The sequence below is a fragment of the Cricetulus griseus genome, chromosome 5, assembly GCF_003668045.3.
Source record: "Cricetulus griseus strain 17A/GY chromosome 5, alternate assembly CriGri-PICRH-1.0, whole genome shotgun sequence".
Lineage (NCBI taxonomy): Eukaryota > Metazoa > Chordata > Mammalia > Rodentia > Cricetidae > Cricetulus > Cricetulus griseus.
Window position 1 is genome coordinate 18,924,796 of NC_048598.1, and position 22,618 is coordinate 18,947,413.

A 22,618-nucleotide genomic window follows, 5' to 3' on the forward strand; every position below is an offset into this window, starting at 1 on the left:
CATAGATCTCCTCAGCACTTCACAAATAAGGCTCTTCTTAATGGGTATAATCAACTCCCTTTAGACATGAGCATGACTGGGCCCAGACAAGAGCAGCTATAACACAAGATTTCAGATAAATTGGGGAGGTTATGAGACATTCAGACAATTCCAGGAAATACACCAAGTACTTGCTGTTTGGATGGGTCCCAGGTCTTTTCAAATTTATGTGAACATATACATTTAAAAAGCTTTTAAAAAAAACAATAAAGAGACCAGAGGCAATGTATTATTTCATCATAGAGTATACAGAAGATTTTCACTTAGCAAGAATCAATTCAAGAATGATTTGATGCTATCTTTTCTTGCAAGAGGAACTAGAGAAGCAATGCCAGGCCTTTTGCAGCCATGTGAGACAATACTTATCTGGAGTTTGAAACACATAGTTTGGTTTAGAATAAACTTCATTTGGCTGTAAAAGCATTCAGTTGCATCTCTGTATTTCTCCTTTGCTTGTGTCTCTGCTTCAAGAGATTACACATTGCTTATCATCAATTTGGCCGTAGTTCATTGGAGGAGCGTCTCCTATTGAGTGCTGCCCACTTACATATGTCTCTTTGCCCACATGGGTGATTCAGAAAAGGCACCCATCTTGACAAAGGGTCATTCTCACTACCTTCATATACACATTCAGGAGTAACATAAAAGCACTAAGCTGAAAGTTATAGTACTTGGTGCAGACTCAACCAGGCCATTCGAAATATGAGATTTGATGTTACCTCTCATTTTATGAATATTTAAAATATATATGCAAATGATGTTATTGATAAAAATACCCTTTGCATGTTTAAATAGCTGTTTTGCTCTCAGCACTTTGAAAGGAAAATACACACATACATTATTGAAGATCCACTTAAATTATCCTCTTGTACATTGCATATTCAAGAGAATGAATGTGGTGAGCATATTTCTGTTTGCTGACTTACATCTCTTTTAATTGTTCTTGTCTTCCAGTTATTATTTGTGTTTGGGGTGAGTAGAAGTCAAAGAACAACTTGCAGGAGTCAGTTCTATCTTTCTACCACATGGGTTCCAGGGATGAAACTCAGGTTGTCAAGCTTGGTGGCAGGAAGCCTTATCTACTGAGCCCTCTTGCCAGCCCACACTTCTTCTAACCTTAAAATCTTTCAGGATACTTTCTTGGTTGTGATGATTAATCTTGGTTGTCAATTTGACAGAGTTTAGAATCACTCTGGAAAACAACCTCTATGGCTGTCTATTAGGAAGAAGTCTCCTGAGTGTTTAACTGAGAGGGGAAGACTAATCCTGAAAGTGAGTGGTGGAATTCATTGGGCTGGAGTTGAGGACTCAAAAAGGAGAAAGTGAGTGGACTACCAGCATGCAGCTTGGCTTCCTGACTTTGGATATAATGTGACTGCCTGCCTCCCAGTCTTCCCAACCTTGATGGACTGTGCCTTCAAACCCAAATAAACTCCTTAAGCAATTTGTGTCAGGTATTTTATCAAAACGATAGAAAAGTAGCCACTAAAGAATCCTACAGATCTGGATTCTCACATTACTGCTTTTAGATCTTGTTCTTGGAATACACAAAACCATTTAATATCTTTGAAATTTCAAGGGCTGAGGTGAATTCGAAAGTGGCAATAATGTACTACAGAAACTGAAGGTTACATATCCAATGGATAGAGTACTTGGGGGGAACCTCCCAATTTTGAACATTTAACTCTATGTGTAAACATGACAGAACACAAAATAATTCAGAAACAAATATACAATAGATGCCATCTGGAACCACTCAACTTCCTAAGTAGGTACAGTGAAGGAAAACATACTAGGAGTTCTACATCTGATTAAGAGAGCTAATTATTTACTCCTTTAATAAATTTATTGCCCAATTAAATTTCAGCTGTTGTAATCACGAGCAATAAGCAAGGAAAGTTGATGACCGTATCAAGCATCAGACGTCAAAGCCATCCACTGTTCTTTCTGTTCATGCGTAATATAATTTCAACTCAGGATCTAGTTCCTGTGATAAACAAGGTTCATAGCAGGTATTTAAAATAACCATCAGATGTTATAATCCAGAGAAAAAACATTTTCCTAGCCTTTGTAGAGACCTGGATTCCTCGGCCAGCATATTCTGCTACCATTACAAAAAAGAAAGAAAAAGAATGAAAGGAAGGAAGAAAGAAAGAAAGAAAAGAAAGAAAGGAAGAAAGAAAGAAAGAAAGGAACTAAAACAAAACAAAACCCTCTCTTTACATAACTATACTCAAGCCAAACCTGGAAGTTTTCTACATAAACCACAATGTTCCTAGTCTTAAGTACATTCATTTAACATCAGCAGAATAAAAGAATGTAAGGGTGGTCTAGCAGACATTTATGGCACCAGGTTGAAAAAATTTATTGTATCTGCTAGCCAACCGTACCATTTCACTAATGCTTGCCTGTCGTCATGGAAAATTACTGGGAAATGTTTAGTGTGTGTGTCAGAGTCTGTCCTCCTCAGAGTGCTGAATGGTTGAGTGTATATGTGCGAGAGACACTTTCTGCATCCTACTGAGCTAAAAGGATTGTTAATGCTGTCAAAGCAAGAAGCAAGAAGACAATCACGGAGAAATAGAACTTATATGAAAACAATGGCTCGTAGAGAGACCAGAATGTATAAACAATTCACCAGCACACACGAAGATGTAAAATTCATGTTCACAGTGAGGGGGGAATGTCATGAAGGGACCAAAGGACTGTGTAATAAAAAGAGACACAAACAAGTATTCCATGTTATTGAACAAGGTTTACATTTAAAACTCAAACACGAGAAGAAATAGAAGCAAGGATCAAAGCTAGGATTAAGGCAGCACTAAAGGACTTCGGACATATTTATTGAAGACTACATCTCTGTCTACTCTAAGGAATGAAGATGATCACAGTGATGACTCTTTTTTTCTTCTTCTCCCATTTTTCCTCTCTTTAAGTAGTGGAAACATCAAATATCTCTCAATCTTGGTCAGTCTGGACCAAAAAGAGGTCAGCAGCTAGACTATTTTTTTTTTATTTTAGAAGCATTCTTATCTCATGTCAATCCCCCATTCCCTCCCCCTCCCATCCTCCCATGCTCCCCACTGACCCCCTCCAACCTACCCCCACCCACTCTACAGGGATAGTGAGGCCCTCTACAGGGACCATTAAAGTCAGTCACATCATTTGGGGCAGGGCCCAGGCCCTCCTTCCTGTACCTGGGATGCAATAGTAATCCTCCATCGGGAATGGGCTCCCAAAGTCCATTTGTGCTCTAGGGATAAACACTGGCTCCACTGTTAGAGGTCCCATAGACTTCCCTGGCCTCGGCCCAATGCTAGTTCCCTCGCTTTATAACTAGGGTGTCCATGCTCTCACTAGGTAAAGTCAACTGTTTCTGTGGGTTTCTCCAACAGTCTTGGCTCCTTTGCTCATCCCTCTCCACAACTGGATTTCAGGTGTATGGCTCAGTGTTTAAGCAGCTAGACTATTATTTTTCAGGAGAATGTGACTTAAGCCCAGGCAGAGTACAGACATTTTCCCCTCATTTCTAGTCAAGTGATGTCTGGGCTCCCGGTTGCAGTTGGATGTTTCCCTTCCTCCAACCACCATAGCCTTTATGATCTAAATCCTCCTCTTCTACAGGAGGGGGTGGTACTTAAAGTCTGCTTCAATCAAATCTAAGCATTTACATTAGTAAATGAATCATGTAACATTAGGGATTGATTTCCAGTTTGTACTACCTGTAGATTTCTGTTTGCATTTGCATAGATTGTACTGTAGGTATATTTCTTTAAAGATTAGGTGAGGGGGAATTCTAAGAATTGTTGCAAAAACAAGCTCTGTACTGGATCTGTAGAATTGAAAATTGGCACCTGGATGTAAATGGTATACACCCAGGATCACCACAAACCTCACATAGTGGTGCCTTCAGCAAAGACAAAGAAAGCAATAACACTCACCTCAAAAGCCAATGTGCAATCAGGTAACCAACTTTAAGTGATTAATTTCTCTAGGGTCTTTTTAATTTTGGTTTTACTTTTCAAGACAGGGTTTCTTTGTGTGTAGTCTTGGCTATCCTGGAACTCACTCTGTAGGCCAGGCTGGCCTCAAACACAGAGGTTGGGTGAGTAGATATGGTGGGGGAAAGGGGCAGGGGCAAAAAGTACTTTTTAAATCGGCCTTCTTGACATACAAGGAAGATGCTGATCTTCAAATGTAATAAGGTTAGCACTGGTGAAAAATATGAGAAGGCAAGTATGATGGTACAGGCCTAGGCAGAGGCAGGCAGATTCCTGGAAGTTTGAGACCAGCCTGATCTATATAGCAAGCTCTAGAACAGCAAGGGATACAAAGGAGTTCCTGTCTCAGAAAACAAAACAAAGAAAAGAAAGAGAAGGATGAGGCAAGAATCTAGGCTAACAGATTCTGCACCATGCTCTTAGAGTCTGCTTTCTGGGACACTGACAATGAAGCCAGAGACAGCTTTCTAAAGTGCAAAGCAACCCTCAACTTCTAGGTAAGGTGGTGGCTTGGAAATCTGACCTGAAATTCTGGAAAAGAAAACAGAGATACCTCTGCAATAGACTGTGGCTGGAAATGAAGTCATTAAGACAGATAGAAGCCTCAGCAGGAAAGTGGGCAACAAAACTGAGAATCTGAGCCCTTGCAAGCTCCAATGAATCAGCACAGGAGGCTGGAGGAAAGTGCTGTTCCTCACATACACTCAACAGCACTGGGACCCTCAAGGACAGACCAGGGTGGAATGCAGGAGTCCTAGGAATTAAATTCCCCTCTCTTGTAAACAGGAATCATGCAAAACATAGAGGTTATAGAGACCAATGAATCCCAGCAGGCCCTTTCTCACTTGGGTCCTGCTAGAGCCAAAGTGATCTGAGAAGGTGACTTTCAACTCAGAGCAGATGTGTCAAGAATTCACTCCATAAGTTAATGTTGTCATTAACATTCTTTTGCAGTAGGCAGTAGTCAGGGTAGAGACTTGTAACTGGCCAAAGTACTGGGAGTATGAGATTATTTATATGTTCAGTCCTAAATGGAACATTTATATCAATCCCTCCCTGCCCAAAGCTCAGGAAATGTCTTGGAAGAAGGAGTGGAAAGAGCCAGAGAGTGGCGAAGTGTGCTATGAAATGCGATCCTCTGGGACGTGACATGGCTATTGCACTCATGAACCCACAGAAGCCAAGGTTACCTGCAGAAAACCTCCAGGAGATTGAGCCACTTAACAGTCCAGCATGGGTGGGTGCAACTCATGAGGCCCCGCCCCTAGCCAGGGGGATATTGGCAATTCATGGCTGCCAAGGGCTGTTAGAATCATTTTTCTTCAGGGGTGTAAGTAGGTTGCTTGTACTTTGATGGATGATGGACTCAGAGAATCACACACACACACACACACACACACACACACACACACAGAGAGAGAGAAAGAGAGAGAGAGAGAGAGAGAGGGAGAGGGAGGGAGGGAGGGAGGAGGGAGGAGGGAGGGGCAAAAGTATACATGAAAGTAGCGAAGTATGTGGTGTGCTGGGGAATGGAAGGGTAGATCTGGCTTGGATAAGATTAAATATATATATATATATATATATATATATATATATATATATATCTGATACTTCAAATAATAAAATTAAATATTGAAAAGCTCTCAAATTAGTCTTGTAGATCACGTGATTGGTGTCACACTATTATTCAAATTGTGATTACAGAAAGCTTATTTGTACATACAGTGTATGTGTGTACATATACACATGTGTAAATGCATGTGGAGGCAAAAGGTTGACATTGGACATCTTCCTTGATAGCTTTCCACTTTATGTTTGGAGACAGAGTTTCTCACTGAGCCTCTAGCTTGCTAATCTTGCTAGACTGGCTGGCTGGCTGGTGAGTTCCAGGGATCATCCTGTTTCTGCCTCCACAAAGCTGGGGTTATGGCCATGCTCTGCTAAGATATGGGTGCTACAGATGCAAACTCAAGTCCTAAAGCTTCTGAGGGTAGTACTTACTGACTGGGCCACCTCCTGAGCTCCAAAGCCTGGTATTCAAAAGCAAATAATATCCAAAGGACTCCATTCAGGATGGTATGTTAAACACAAACCATGAAGGCTCACGGGCCTCCACTTGGCAAATGGTTTTTTTGCACTTACTGCATGTCAATGACAGATAATACTAAGGGAGGAAAAAAAATGTCATGAGGTTGGAGAAGCTGAGGAGGATGATCAAGAGACTACGTGCACAGTACACAGGCTGGACAAGTGAGTCACAGCAGGCAGTGAACAGAAAGGAGGAATACCACAATGTAAGCCCATAAGACATCTGGCACTAGGAAACTGTTGCTGGAAAAGCAGGATGGGAGGAGAACAAAAGATCCATTGGCCTTTCATCAGAAGGACAATGTCAGAAAGAGCTCTGCTCACTGCTGCTGTAGTATGAGAGTTTAAGCCATCTGGGGGAACTGAGTGCATCCAGGTGTTGGAGGGTAGAGAGCTGATAGTTGGTAAAATAGCCAGAACTATATAGAACTAAAAATGAACATACTAACACAGCCAAAACTCAAACCAGCCAGCTTCACCACCAGGAACCTTGAAAGAGACGACGTGGCACACATATCTGCAAAGAGGAATTAACAACAGACTGCCCCAGTGAACAGTGACTGTGAAGGATGCTTAGCACTCTCAGTAAAGGCACCTTTGGGAAGCCAACCATCTAACTCCAACCTAACAGTGAGCGAAGGGGAAAAGCAGGTAGGAGCAACCAATACCATTCTCCAGTTACTGCTGCAGCAATGTTAATCTGCTTAACTCATTTTCTAGGAATTCATGCAACACAGTTGGTTATTCAAAAATAAGCAGTGATTTTTATGATCTGGAGGGGGGTTGTTTTTGATTTTTCTAAGCCTATGGAATCAATCTATAAGTGATTCAAAGCCAACGGCTTTTTGTTTTTAATTCTGAAAGTCACCTTCAACATATTTGCAGACAGAAGTGAACGTGCTTTACAAGGATGCCATGAACCAATCCAACGGAACAGTGAAATACAAGAGCTGAAGAGCGTTAAAATAGTTACCGTGTGAAAGGCAATACATGCTTGTTTGAAGAACCTGATGGCTAAATGTTGCTTAAAACATGAGTCAATTAAATTCTTCTAGGAAGCTCGAGGAACACAGATGGTTAATCCAATTCATTTTCACTAATGCAACACGGGACACGCTTTTCAGGATGTTGTATCCTGTGACACACTACAGCCTTCTTCCAGATTAAAGTTTGCTGGTATGTCAAGTACCACCCTAAGTGAAGGTTACTAAAACTATAAAGTATGCCTGTGAAATTCAATCCTGAGAATTGTAAATTTAGACTTCTCATTCTTTCTGCCCTACCTGCCTTCCCCCTCCTTTAAACTGGATTAGAGCTGGTTAATTAAACAGGGGTGTCGGGTGTTTTTCCCTTCCTATCTTAACTCACATTTTCCTTCGTTTGAACTTCTAATAGGATTGGCTTCCAAGGTTTAGCTTCATTTTAATATTCTCTTTACAAACAACTTAGGATTCTTTTGTTCATTTTTCGACATGAAATAAAATGAAGTTTAAAAAAACCAACTCCTAGTTGTGCATGGGTTATGTCAGATGCATCTAGATGTAATGTTACTCGTCCAATACACTAAAGAAAAGTGAGGAATTCATCTCAATAACTGTCCCCCTCTCCACCCCAGAGTCCCTCTCCACTCACCCCATAAACTCACCACATCATAATAGGAGTATATTTTAAGAATCAGAAGCAAAATATACATTTACCTAACTATACACTGCAGAGACTTGACTCTATGAACTTAATGATAGTCAATAACCCTAAATAAACTATAAAGACTTTTGTTTTTAAAACCTCATTACGGTGGACTGCATACAGTAACTATGTGGTTTTCATGAAGTCTTAATTCCTCAATAAACAGGAATCGGGCCCTCAGGATTGTGGTTTCTGAAATTAGGGTGTGTTTAGATTTGGAGACTGCCCAAAATTCATTCACATCTAGAAGAGAAAGCTCACTGCCAAGCAAATGCAATCAGAGGGGAGGGGGGAGGAGATTACATTCTAAATAAGGTTTGTATAACAAATACTTCCATCTGTTTCAGAGAGATCAAATGCAACTACTTTAAAACAGTCCATTGGCATTTAAGCATCTGGCAAAAAGAAAGTGTATTTATGAGAAGGCATTCGAATTAACTGTATATTTTGTCCCCAAGGGTAAATAGTGGAATGCCATGAAAGATTACCTCTTGTATATTTGTAAAAAATAGAATTAAAACATATTTTCTAGATAGGTTTGCATGCCCCTTCAAATGTTCTTATTTGTAAGGCAAAATTAAGCCTATTCAGAGATCATATTTAAAAAAAAAAGAGAGAGACCTACTCAGATAGTTTTATTTAAATTAATTATTATAAATAAGTCAACACAGTAAAGTTTAAAAGATTTCCAAAGAGAAGCTACACCAAGTCTAAGCATATGCAATGGTGATGTCCTCCAAACACCCTTCATAGAAATAAGATGTCATATGGAATCACAAATAACATATGACCTGCATGCCAGGCAAGACTATATTTATATATACCTGGGTCTTTTCTGTTATCTATGCCCCTTACTGCTTCTTGCCTCTCCATTTACTTTCTGGAAATTAATCCAAGATAAAAGAGTAGGGGAGCACTCGGCATTGCCTTCTTTACAAGGAATTAGGTTTAGCCAACAGGAGGCACTAGAGGAAATACATCCAGAAAAAAGTTTGTCTTCCCATCCAAAGCAACCCTGTTGGCCTTTTCTCTCTCCTGTTGCAGAACCAAGCAACAGCAGAGGTATCAGAGAACAGCTGACTGCACCCAGACACTACCCCAGTAGCACATATTGTACAGGGCCTGCTGGGAGACTTGCAACCATGGCTCTCTGATCATTTGCACTCATACTAACCTTGCAATGGCCCACCTGGCCCCTGAGGTTTGTTTCCTGGACTTTGTAAATACTCTAAACTCCAGGCATCTTAACAACTACAGCAATGCTGACTGTTGCAAGAATGCCATGAGTCTACCTGTGTACTACACAAAAGCTTGTTTCCTGACTACTTATTAGTAGTGATCCAGACAAACTAATGGGCTACAACCACACCTTCCCCAGTGAGATCTGCTCACTGGCCTTGAATGACCCTCTTTAAAATTTGTACTTCCCTAGGTGTGCTTGCTCAGCCCCAAGTTATGGTGAGAGCTGTCACTTTAATTCTGTATTCTCCTATCACATGAAAATTATTCATTATAATAAAACTTCCTGTTTGTGTTATTCCCTGGAAGTGTTTCTTGTTTGAACTGTACTGGTGGTTTGGAAATCAATTGAAGAAGCTATCCCAACATTAACCACTGGCTTTTACATACTAATGAACACAGGGACACACACACACACACACACACACACACACACACACACACACACACACACACACATTGATGACATTATGATGCTAAAACTCATCATAATATGCATATCCATGGTGCATATTTATCATACATATTTCTGCAAGTCTGGATTTATTGCAATTGTCCTATTGCAGCACGGTTCAAATGGTATACAACTGTCCTTACTAGATTAGTTAACTATTTGAAGGATTCAGCTAAAGATGTCCTCCACTTGAAGACTCATTTAGTTAGATGGATGGATGAGTAGTTTCACTTACAAGAAAAACGGAATAGTGTGCTTAGTGTGCATGTACAGCTGTATGCTTGTTCACATATGCTTGGGCATATGTGTCCATGCAAATGTGTATAGGCATGCATGTATGCAAATTCACATGCAGATGGGTGATCATGCATGAGAAGTCTGAAAGTCAATGGTAGGAGTCTTCTATCATCTGTTTCCACCCTATTCTTTGAGTCAGAGTCTGTCAACTGAAGGGAAGTTCTCTGATACGACTAATGGAGCTAGCCAGCTTGTTCTTTGCTCTGGCAATGAACTTCTCTGCCTTATGAACACTGAAATTGCAAGCGGTTGCCATGCCCACCCTGCCTTTACACAGGTTCTGCTCCTCATATATATACAGCAAGTACATTTATCCACTCAGCCATTTCCTCAGCCTCCATGTTTTGTTTTTTATCTTTGTTCCTCAATGATGCAGTTTTCAATACAGGCTACAAAAACAATGGTGTTTCACTGAGTATGCAGCTGAAAATAATCCTAGATAACAGGTATTAAAAAACAAATCAGATTCCTTTTTTTTTTTTTTTTTTTTTTTTTTTTTGGTTTTTCGAGACAGGGTTTCTCTGTGGCTTTGGAGGCTGTCCTCTTGTGGACCAGGCTGGTCTCGAACTCACAGAGATCCACCTGCCTCTGCCTCCCAAGTGCTGGGATTAAAGGCGTGTGACACCACCGCCTGGCCAGATGATCAGTACTCTTTCTGGTGTATATAATGTTTTTCTTTTCAGATTCCTTTTTTCTGAAAAGAAAAACATTATTTACACCAAAAAGAATACTGATTTCATTAATTATTTGTTCAGTTAATAATGAAACACATGCATAAGAATTGCCTAAAATACAATCATCCAATATCCCAAAAGCACAGGAAAATGAGAAATACTCTTGGGGAAAATACAACCAGCAGATGCCAACCACAAGATGGCATACAGGTGCTCAAATAATATATAAGGAATTTGAGACACTAATTAGAAGTGCACTTCATGATTTAAAGAAGGACGTGTTAAAATGTATTTAAATTAAATATTTAGTTTTAAATCTCAACATTTTAAGGGATGGTTCTGGAAATGTAGTATAAATCACCAGAAAACGGATTTCTCACCTAAACAGAATTAGTAATAGCAGAATCTTATTGATTCATCCACTTAGGAATTCTGGAATCTGCTTCAAGTTTGCCTCTTACAGGAGAGGAACTGGGCTGTAAGTTGGGTGAATCTGAGTCACCCAACTTAGCTCTTATCCTATGAGCAGTTACCCATCTCCCACCCCACTCCTATGGCACCCAACTACATACATGTTCCTAGATCAAACTGACATAGCTTATAGGAACTGGTGCTTAAAAAAGAAAGGGCGGGAAGGAGGAAAGAGGGAAGGAGGGAGGGAAAGTAAAGAAAGAAAAGGAAGGAAGGAAGGCAGGCAGGAAGGATAGAGGGAGGGAAGGAGGGAGAGAATGAAGTAAGGGGCTCTGTGCTCCAAACATCAGTGCTCTGTGGTTTGATCACAGCATCTTATTATTGATCATACAGGTGCACAGAAAGGGGAAGCCATCATTGCACCCTCGGTTGTAGAATCACCTCCCTGACTGGCTGAAATAAATTCCAAGTGTTGTAAAAGGACACAGTAAGTTTCCATACCCTCTTTATCTTCTTATTTTGGGGGAGCTAGCTTGTAAAAGCAAGTGCAGAGACGGGGTTAGAGTTAGAAAGTGATCACACATTCCCAGAATAAGACTGTGAGCTCAGAAATAAGCTTAAATTCATACCACAATCTGATTATTAGCCCAAGGACAATGCATCCTAGTTGAAGTAAACAATAGCAACAACAGAGAAGTGAATCCCAGGGTGTAACTCTACTACCACATTATCAGATTATAAATAAAAATAATCACAATTTTTCAAGAAACAGGAAACTTGGGCTATTCAAAGACAGATGCTTTTAGATAGTGTGCATGAAGAGAATTTTAAACATCTCAAAAAAAGATATGGAAAATATGCAGAAAAACAATGGGCAAAAAAAATGACAGCATCAATAAAGAGAGAGAAAATCTGGAAAAGGAATGAAAAGGAAATTCTGGTGCTGAAAGGTATAATAACAGAGAGGAATGTTCCACTAGGGTTATTCAAAGACAGATAGATTTGAGTAGGCAGGAGAAAGAGCCACAAAGTTGGGCAACAGAGGGTAACAAGTCTGAGAAACAGAAAAAACAATTAAGAAAACTAAAGGGACCCTAATGAAACAGCGGAACACAAACACTCAGTGCTTGAACCCAGGAAGAAAGGAGCAGATAGAGGAACTGAAAAACTAATGGCTGAAGCTTTGTCAAATTTGATGAACACTTAAAATATAAACATCCAAGAAGCTCAACTCCACTTAAGATTAGAATAGTATAAATGACATCTGCAAAGAGACAACTACTTTGGGCTGACCACCGACTCTCTCCTCGCATGTAAACAATCTAGGTACCATGCCTGTCTGACATCCCCTTACTTTATCACAGGAGAGAGAGCTACAAGGGACAGGATGATGCTGGGATGTCTTCAGGGACACACTGGACATTGATCCAGATCTCCAGATAACTTGGGAATATCATTTTAAGCAATGGGCAGACTTTTTCCCTTTTTCCCTTTTTCCCCCCTTTTAAAGTGACATCCTCATGCCTAACAAACTTCTTTAAAAATCCAATGTCATGTTTACTCTTTTCTCTGCCAATAGGCCTGATCAGTATTCTGAAAACTCAATACAAGCCTACTTTTCCTCAACCCCTTTTCTCATATATATAATATATATTCTCATATATTCCAATATGCATACACAAATTTTTAAGTTACCACATGTATTTGTTATTTACTTGCAGTAGGGACAAAAGGAATGAAATGTTTACTTTGGCTTAGCGTATACTTCGTCATGGTGGGGAAGTCATAGCAGTAGAAGCTTGAAGTGGCTCATCACATTGTGTCCACAGTCAGGGAGCAGAGGGTGATGAATGTTGGTGCTCAGCTCATTTTCTCCTTTATATGACATTCATGATCTCAGGCCATGGAGTGGCACTTCTCATATTTAGGGTGGGTCATCCCACCTCAGGCAATCCAATAGAGAAACTCCCCCAAATACACACCAGAAGTTCTTGCCATATTAATCCTAAATCCAAGAAAGTTGATTATCAAGATTACCCAAGCTTTCATGTGACTGGGTATCTTGACAAGTTGAAAGAAAAGAAACCTACACCAAGACACGTCATAGTAGCCTGAATTCTAATTGGTCTTAATAATAAAAACCTGTAGTCAGATAAAGCAATTAATGCTGAAAGAACAGAGAAGCAGAACAGCCAGCACTAGTTCCTACCTCAACTGAATCAGACCAAACTGGGTGACCCTGTCTCTAGGAATCCCCAAACTGAATGTTCTGAGCTCCCGTCTTCTCCCGCCTTATATTCCTCTTTCCACCCAATCACATCTCTCCTGTCTTCGCCTCCCTAGTGCTGCAATGAAAGGCACGTGACCCACCCCCCAAGCACTGTGATTAAAGGTGAGATACTTTTAATCTGTTTCTCTTTCAGACTGAATCAACCTTGTGTAGCCCAGGGTACCCTTGAAATCAACAGAGATCTGCCTGCCTCTGCCTCCCAAGTGCTGGGATTAAAGGTGTGCGCCACCACTGCCTGGCCTCTATGGCTAACTAGGCCTTCACACTCTGATCTTCAGACAAGCTTTATTTGTTAAAGCACAAACAAAATATCACCACACATTTTAATCATACTTTTCCATGGAGATCCTATCCAGTGGGAAAGTGAAACACCACGCAACACACAAGGACCCTTGGTGAGATTATCAGCAGATTTTTACGTCATGCAACTGAGAGGTTAGGAAGCAGTGAGCCAAACCATTTAAAAGATCAGTATCACTAAATCATCAGTCAATAATCTTATACACAGCAAAACTGTCCACCTATGGTGAAAAAGAAGTTAAGGTATTGTCAGATAAAAGCTGTGGTCACTGAGTAGTGGGAAACTCCCCTTTAAAATTGTTCAGTTCAAGGGAAATGCTACAGGAGGAGACAGACGAGTAGCAGACATCAAAACTATAAAGAAATAAAGACATTACAAGCATGAGCACCTCAGCCATGTCAACTCCCATAACCATCTCTTTTCCAATGAATAGGGCAAAGCAAATTCTCTTGGTGACCAGGAAACATCAGGTCCCCAAAGATCATATGAAGGGGAAAGCACAGCTATACAGTACACAAAAGCCTCAGCTACTTTCCAGGAATGGCAAGGAAAATATTTTCCTCTTTCTACTTGCTTTTCTGGTTTTCTCAAGTCTTAGAAAAAATAACAAGTACAAACATATTGCTTCATATGGAAAATATTATTCCACATTAGTTGCATAATGATAATATGATCTTGGTTTTATGTTCACTGTATTTATATTTAGATTCACATACAGCAAAGGGAAGCATGAAGGGGGGTAGCTTTTCTCATGTGAAACAAATTGTGCTAAAGTTTAATGGTTTGAAACTTTATTTTAAAATTCCCATAATTTTTCTGGTCTAGGTCAATTTGTATTGGAGTTACATTCAGATGGCAGACACATATGAGTAGATCCATGTGTTGAACCTATAAATGTGCTAGGTGGTTGGCAGTCTGCTGAAGGTTAGAATTCCTGGATTTCATGTTCAGTGCAATCTTCAATTCTATTAGATTGTGCCAAATTGTTTTCATGGTGTGTGTGTGTGTGTGTGTGTGTGTGTGTGTGTGTGTGTGTGTATTAATTTCTTTTGACTTTACAGTTGTTTTTCTCAGTTTTGAAAAGCCATCACACTTATGATTGGAGGCTTAAGAAAATTTATCTCATTGATGTCCTATTTTATTTTGCCTGTTCATTATTAAGAATATAAGCTTTTTCAAATGTTTACTAGATAGACACATTTATTTCTCTTTGAACTGTCTCTATATTATCTACCAAATTCTCTTTGGAGATGTCTCAAAAATGTAAACATTTTTATAAGTTCCAGCTCCTAACATTTTTTTTTTCTTTCCCTATTATGAAGACAAGGGTCTCACTATGAACCATTAGAAATTTCTATGTAGACTATTAAGCTATCTTTTAAAATTGTGTAGGCCATTGGGTTATCTTTTCTTAATTTTTAAAATTTCAATTAAAAACAATCTTATTTTACATACCAATCCCACTTCCCTCTCCCCGAAGTCCTCCCTCTTCCCCCACCGTCTCCCATGCCCCATCCACTCCTCAGAGAGGATGAGGCCTTGCATGGGGGATCATCAAAGTCTGTCACATTTGGGGCAGGATGAAGGCCCTCCCCCAAGCCCCACCCTGTATCTAGGCTGATAGAGTGTCCCTCCATAGGGAATGGGCTCCAAAAAGCCCATCAGTGCACTAGGGATAAATACTGGTTCCACTGCCCTTGGCCCCATAGACTGGCCAAGCCACCCAACTGACACCCACATTCAGAGGGCCTAGTTCAGTCTTATGAAGGTTTCCCAGCTGTCAGTCTAGAGTCGGGGAGCTCCCACACGCTCAGGTCAACTGTTTCTGTGGGTTTCCCCAGCATGGTCTTTGTCCCTTTGCTTGTCTCCCTCTCTACAACTGGACTCCAGGAGTTCATCTCAGTGCTGAGCCGTGAATCTCTGCTTTTACTTACATCTAGGGGTACGATTCTCGCTTAGGGTTATCTTTTAAAAGTGTCTATGTGTCAATTTTTTTGGCTTAAACCCAAATTACCAAATTTGAAGTAAAACTGATCAAATTTGAAAAGTATATGATTTTAAAAACTTTAACTTTTGAGAAAAGTAAAAATTCTAGAATATAAACTGATAAATTAGAAATCAGATCATCTTATGGACAGGTTGAGCCATCCCACCACCCCTGTTGTATATATGTTTCTAATCTTTTACCACTCTAAGATTTCTTCCCATGGCTTTGCTTTTAGTTTGGTTTCCTTTATCTTGTGGCTTCTATTTGGTTTGGACTTGGTTGGAGGTTTCTGACCCTCCTCTACCTGGATATTGATTTCTTTGCTCAGTTCAGCAGTTATTTCAGGAAATATGCATTTCAAAGTCTAGTAGTGTCTTAGTTAGGGTTTCTATTGTTGTGAAAAGATGAGATGACCACAGCAACTCTTATAAAGGAAAATATTCAGTTGGATTGGTTACATTTTCAGAAGTTTAGTCTGTTATCATCATGATGGGACAGGGTGGCATACAGGCAGACATAGTATTAGAGAAGGAACTGAGACTTCTACACCTTGATCCATAGGCAACAGGAAGTGAAATGTGACACTGGGCATATCTTGAGCATAGGAAATCTCGAAGCCCACATCCTACATCCTACAGTGACACACTTCCTCCAACAAGGCCACATATCTTAATAGTGCCACTCGCTATGGGGGCCATTTTCTTTCGAACCACTGCAGGTAAATGCTCTTATGTTACAAAATTGCTAATAAATTAAATTTCCTATGTTCTTACCACAAAAGCCAAATATTTGACTTGATGGGTATATTAACTAGACTTATCCCACATTGATAACCATGATATCACTTTGTATAAATTATGTTCATAATATAAGACAAAAATGATAAAGTTGTGCAGAACATTTTGTAAAAGACACTAGGCACAGATTTGTCCTGCATCAAACATTAACATACTGTGAAACTAGTTTACTTTGAGAAGCTGAAAGCTGAGAAAGTATTCTAAGTCTGCTTAGTGCATGCAGAGAGCAATGCTTGGCTGAAGTCAGTGCCCACACAAGCACTGTTATTATTTCAGAAGAGGAAACATGAATAACTTCAAAAGCAGCATCTTTTGAGTCATCCCTGAAAACCTTGAGACCACAAATTTACCCAGTACGTTCCTAGAAAGTATTATGAACACATAAAACCCTACTGCGTGTAGATTGTGTTTCCTCAGAGGACATTAAAACAGCCAGCTCACATGTGAACACATGTATTGAGCAGATCACACCAAAGGACTACTTCTACTCACATTCTCATAGAGAGCTTGAAGGGTCTCCAGGTCAACCACAGAATTGTCCAAGTTCACAACAGCTGTGAAAAAAACAAAAGGCAAAGAAAAGAATGTAAATTACCACAAGACAGCTGTGAAATAATGTTTAGCCGTATCAGGGAAATAAAGTTCATGACCAGCAGTGGGAGTGGACATGAACTTTAACTTCAGTGTGTACAACTGCCGTACTCCAAAGACCATGTCCTTGGGATTTCAATGGCTCAGGTGTCAAATTTTAAAATATTTCACTTGTTCTATGTGCTGGCTAGTTTTTATGTCAACTTGATACAATTTAGAGTTTGAGGGGGTAGAGGGATCTGTGGTTGAGAAAATACATCCATAAGATCAGGCTGTTGGGAAGCCTATAGGGCATTTTCTTAATTAGTGACTGATTCAGGAGGGCCCAGCCCATTGTTGGTGGGCCCACCCCTGGGCTGATGGTCCTAGGTTCTATAAGAAAGCAGATTGAGCAAAGCCATAAGCAAACCAGTAAGCATCATCCCTCCATAGTCTCTGCAGCAGCTCTGGCCTCCAGGTTCCAGCCCTGCTTGAGTTCTTGTCCTTAATTCCTCAGTAATAGACCATGGTATACAAGTGTAAGCCAAAGAAACCCCTTCCTCCCCAAGTTACTTTTTGGTCATGGTGTTTTACCACAGCAATTTTAACCCTAACTAAGGCATTACAAATACTACATCCCATGAGGATTGTTCAAATGTTAGAGAAAAAATATAAATGGGTCTTTCACTGTCCAACTAAATAGATTTGATTTTTTTATATACTACTAGAAAGGTAGGCAGATCATTCCTTAAAACACTGTGTCCTAGTTTAATGCCAATAACTGTTCATGCATGCCAGCTTACCCAAAACATCTGGTGAAGGTTTTGTTCGGTGTTTATATTAAGTCCATCACAGATAGAATAGATCATCATTACCCGGGAATGTATGTGTTCCTTGAACAATCTGGTGGGTGAGTAGGGGTTAGGTGCAGAATGTTGTATTGTAGTTTGAATTAGATTGATTCATTGTAAGTTCATTAAAATCAATGTGTTTCCCATGGACTTTTTAGATTGAAACAAGGCAAAATTGTCACTTAGGGATGTGTGCCAAGGAGCCACTGCAGAAGCACTCATGGGATTAAAGATTTCCAGGAGAAAAATCAGTGTGGATAATCACAATTTTGATATATTTATTTTGATAACTGAGGCAATTTGCTATGTCTCTCCCCCTCAAAGCTTAAAGTACACATTTACTAGTTGATACTGGCAAAAGTCCCAAGAAAGAATTAAGAAAGAAAAGTGGAAACTGAAGCAAAGGATGGATGAGAAATCTAACCAAGGTAACATAACAGCTCTGGGAACAGAGCCCAAATTCACCAACAAACGTTGCACCAAGTAGAATATGATATTTCCACTCTAATAGTAATCCCCTTTCTCAATTTAAAAATTAGTGTTCCTATATAAATCCAAGAGGAAGACTTTTCAGCCAAATCTCTTTATTATTAAGTTATACCAAACCACAAAAATTACTAAAATTAAGAGATTAATTCATATTATTTGTTGAGGTAATATATAACAAAATACATGAAGCAATAAAAAAACAACTAGTTCATGTATGGAATTTTCTCCTTTAGTCTAAGGAAAATCTAAGTAGATCTAACCTAAGTAATTTTGTAATTCATTAGTGAGTAATCGCCCAACAAATTTTTATATTTCTTGGTGACATAGTGAGAGATTTGTGGGAAAACTACAAAGGAAATATTAATATTAATTTTAGCATAAGATTTCACCCTCAAAACATAATGAAGTCATTTAGGATTCAAGTAAAACTCACAAGACACATTTATCTTTTTACTATATCCATCACTTTCTGTAGTTATTAATATCAAAATGATGAAGATTGAGAAATCTTTTGCCAAGTGAACAAGAAGAAGCAGTGACTCAAATTAATCTGAATTAACAAAATTACAGATGAAAGGAGAGACAGTACAAGGGACAGGAAATTCAGAGAATCAGGACACTTTTTAAAATTCTGTATTCCACCAACCTGGAAAACCTAAAAGAAGTAAATGACTGTCTAAATATATATGACCTACCAAAGTTAAGCCAATGAAGCAAATAATTTAAATAGAATTATAACAGCCAGTGATATAGAATCAGGAGCTTTCAAATTTCTTTTTTTTTACAACAGTAACAATATCCCAATACCAAAACCACACAAAACTCAAAGGAAGTTATAGGCCGATATCTCTAAGGAACAAAGATGCAGAAATTGTCAGTGAAATACTTGCAAATGAATTCAATCATCAAAAGCCTCTCTGTTGTGATGGTCAGCTTTATCCCAGAGATGCAGAAATGGTTTCACATACATAAACCAACAAACATAATCCACTACATAAATAGAAGAAAAGTCAGAAACCACATGATCATCTATGAGATCTCATGTGATGCAGAAAGGCCTTTGAAAAAAATCCAACAGTCTTTTATGATAAAAGTCCTGGAGGGACTAGGTTCACAGGGAATGTATCTCAGTGCAATTGTTAATTTAATTAAAAATTTTCATCCAGGTATACATTGTATGTTGAGCACATTTTCCCCCATTCTCTTTTGCCCCTTCCATCTTTGTTCTCCTCTTTGTTTCTCTAGAATTTCTTCACATATAAATCTATAGTTTTATATAGCTATATACAACTGAATAACTTTAAAGGAGAGATAAATACACAATGTTTGTTACATAATTCACTCAGTATGATTGCTTCAGTTCATACCCAGAGACACCTATCTTCTCTCCATTGCTGTGGTATAAATAAGCACATGGCACTATGGTTTTCTCTAATGTGTGTTCTGGGCCATGAACTCAGATCTTATTTTAGCAAGGCATACAGGTTCCTCTCTGAGCTACTTCCGCAACCCTCAATGGAGTTTTTATTAATTTTCAAATTCGTTTTATAAGTTTTTGAGGTTAATATTATACCATTTTCCCATACCATTTCCTCCATACAAACTCTCCCATGTATCTCTCTTTATTCTTTTTTAAATTCATGATGTCTTTCCCTGAATTGTGTGGATATATATATATATATATATATATATATATTATATTATATATATATATGTAACACTTGTTCAGTCTGTATAATGTTACTTGTATTATGTTTTCAAGACTGACCACTTAGTATTAGAAACTGTTAATAGTCCCTGGGAAAGAGTTTCTCCTGCTCTCATTATTACTCAGCTACTTACTAAAGACACCTTCAAGATTAAGCCAGAAAACTCCAAAACCAAGTTTTAGAAAAAAAGGTGTCACATCAAAGGGTACTGAAGAGGAAGAACTAATGTAAAAAAAAAAGTTTAAAAAAAGAGAGCTAGAGAGAGTGGTAGTATCTTGTCTTTTCTGAATTGGGTCTACTTCTCTTAATCCTTTTTTTCTTTTTAAACTACTTACCTCATATTTATTTTCTAAAACTTTTAGTGAAACATTCCACTTATATTACCATGCTTTTATGTTTGAAGAACCCCTTTGGCTACTAAGAATGACACCAGAGTCATGCAGGCAATAGTTTCAGATATCTGAAAACAGTGTGGGGTGGATGAAAACATTTCATTAACATCTGCACTGGCTTCATCGTTCCTGGCAGTTTCCAGTGGCAGCTGGATGACTGTAGCAGAAAAGCAGTCATTTTCATGGAGAAACTGGATGCTTAACAAACAGACACTCTCTTTGAGCTTATGGGGCCAATCACATTCAAACTACCACAGTCAGTAAAGTGCCTGCTGAGCAAGCATGAGGACATCCATTCAGACCTCCAACATTTACATAAAAATATGGGTGTCACAGCATGCAGTTGTAACCTCAGTGTGGGAAACTGGAGACAGGAGGATTCCTGGAACCCACTAGACAGTCAGTCTGGCCAAAGCATTGAGCTCCAGGTACAGTACTAGACCCTGTTTTTAAAAAGCAAGGTAGAGAAGTGATTGAGGATGATGCCCACTGTTGACGTCTGACCTCCAAACACATATCCACACATGTGAATGCTCTCTCTCTCTCGCTCACTCTCTCTCTCTCTTTCTCTCATGCACACACACACACACACACACACACACACACACACACACACACACACACACACAAGCATGCAAACAAAAAATAAAGGATGAAGTAAAATACAGATAATATGCACATGTAAATTTAACTGTAAGGCGAATTCTCAGTCTTTCCCTGGGTGATATTATTCCTCAGCCATCCTATGGGAATCTTACCAGATGTTTGGCTTGTCATTCTTACATAGTCACATGTATAGCTCTTGAATATTTCAAGTCATTTTGAATTATGTAGAGCCTATCTATGTTAAATGGAGGATAAATCAATGCTCTTGTTTTTGGATTCCACATAAAAGAGCAGCACTCTGACCCTCATATTTGTAAGGCCCTATACCTTAATAGTGTTCTTCTCATTCAAGTCCACAATTTATGTTCATTAAGATGTTTAATGTACCAAAATCAATAAAATGTTATAGTTTCCCCCAAATCATTTGAGACTTAAATCTATGTTTTGAAATGCACAGACTTGGATGTAAAACATGGGTCTGCAACTAATCAGCTCTGTGTTTCCTGGAGGGAATTTTAGGCTCTTTGGGCCTCAGCTTATAGAGCCATAAGGAAAATGGCTCTATAGATGGCCAGATTGTTATTAAGACTAGAGATAACAGCTCTACTGTGTGGAGCAGTCTGCAATAGTCGTGCTCAAAAATCGAGTCTGATGCAAAAGCAGAAGGGGCTTACTGGAGGGGTGACTGGGCCAGAAGGAGGGGGAAGGGGACAAAGTAGAGGGCGAGGATTAACAAAACAAAGAATGTATGAAAATGCCAATATGAAACTCATTTCTTTGTATGGTCTGTTTAAAAACTCCTTAAAACGTCCATATATCTTAGCATACAGTAATGCTATGTACCATTGTAGATATATTTGTTCCTTGTAAAACAAAATATGTTAAAAATAAGTTTGCACTTCATATTTCCATGACAGCATATTAGCATATTAGCATGACAGCATGCTAGAACCAAACACACAAGTCCAACCAAGTAAATCATCTGTTTTACACACAATAGAGAACTATGGGAAAGTCAGAAATACATCATCATTGGTAACACCTAAACAGTTCTTCCACACAATAACAATGCTGCAAAGACCCATGCCCTTTCCTTACTATAAAAACATATCTGCAGGATGTTAAAAGGGATCATTTCCCTAAAGGGTGATAGTCATTCAAGAAGCATCCCTTACAAGATTGGCAAAGGATGCAATTATTAGAAAGCAGTTGCATTCACCCACAAAGGAGACAGTGTATCTTTCTGAAGTCACCAACCATTCATACATGGGACAAATATTCAGTGTTCAAAATGTGATCTGGAGATTCTTCCTAACCCTAAAGATAGAGTAGCAAAAGTGGCAGGTACAGTCCCTCCCCTTGAAGACTTCAGAGATTCTTAACAATTAAAATAGTATGTCCCTTAAAAGGAAGAAAAGTACACTGTAAATTCTGTTGTAAATTCAGTAATTTTGAAATTCACCTTCATTTAACCTATATTCTCTTTTTAGGGAATTTTATTATGGTTTGAAGGCCAGAATTCTAAATGTTTTACATACAGACTATAGACTTTCTGGCAGGGAAGAAAGAAATCAATGAGACACACAACTCAAGACTGGTATGTGCCAAGCCACCTTCCTTACATGAGGGTAAGGAGGTACGTTTCTGATTAAGTCGGTAGGCTGCATATACCTATAGGCCCTGTTACTAAGAAGTGTATAAGTTAAACTATTGGAGAACAAACGCATTTTGTTTGAA

At 39.0% G+C, this 22,618-nt stretch overlaps 1 protein-coding gene across 2 annotated transcripts in view; it reads right to left on the reverse strand.

Moving 5' to 3' along the window:
• Positions 1-22,618, reverse strand: part of Fmn2 (formin 2) — a 291,955-nt gene that overhangs the window by 128,841 nt on the left and 140,496 nt on the right. For both annotated transcript variants that reach the window (XM_035444830.1, XM_027418908.2), the window contains one exon: positions 16,757-16,818. In XM_035444830.1, coding sequence (XP_035300721.1) covers positions 16,757-16,818 — 62 coding nt within the window. The remainder of the gene's footprint in view (positions 1-16,756; positions 16,819-22,618) is intronic.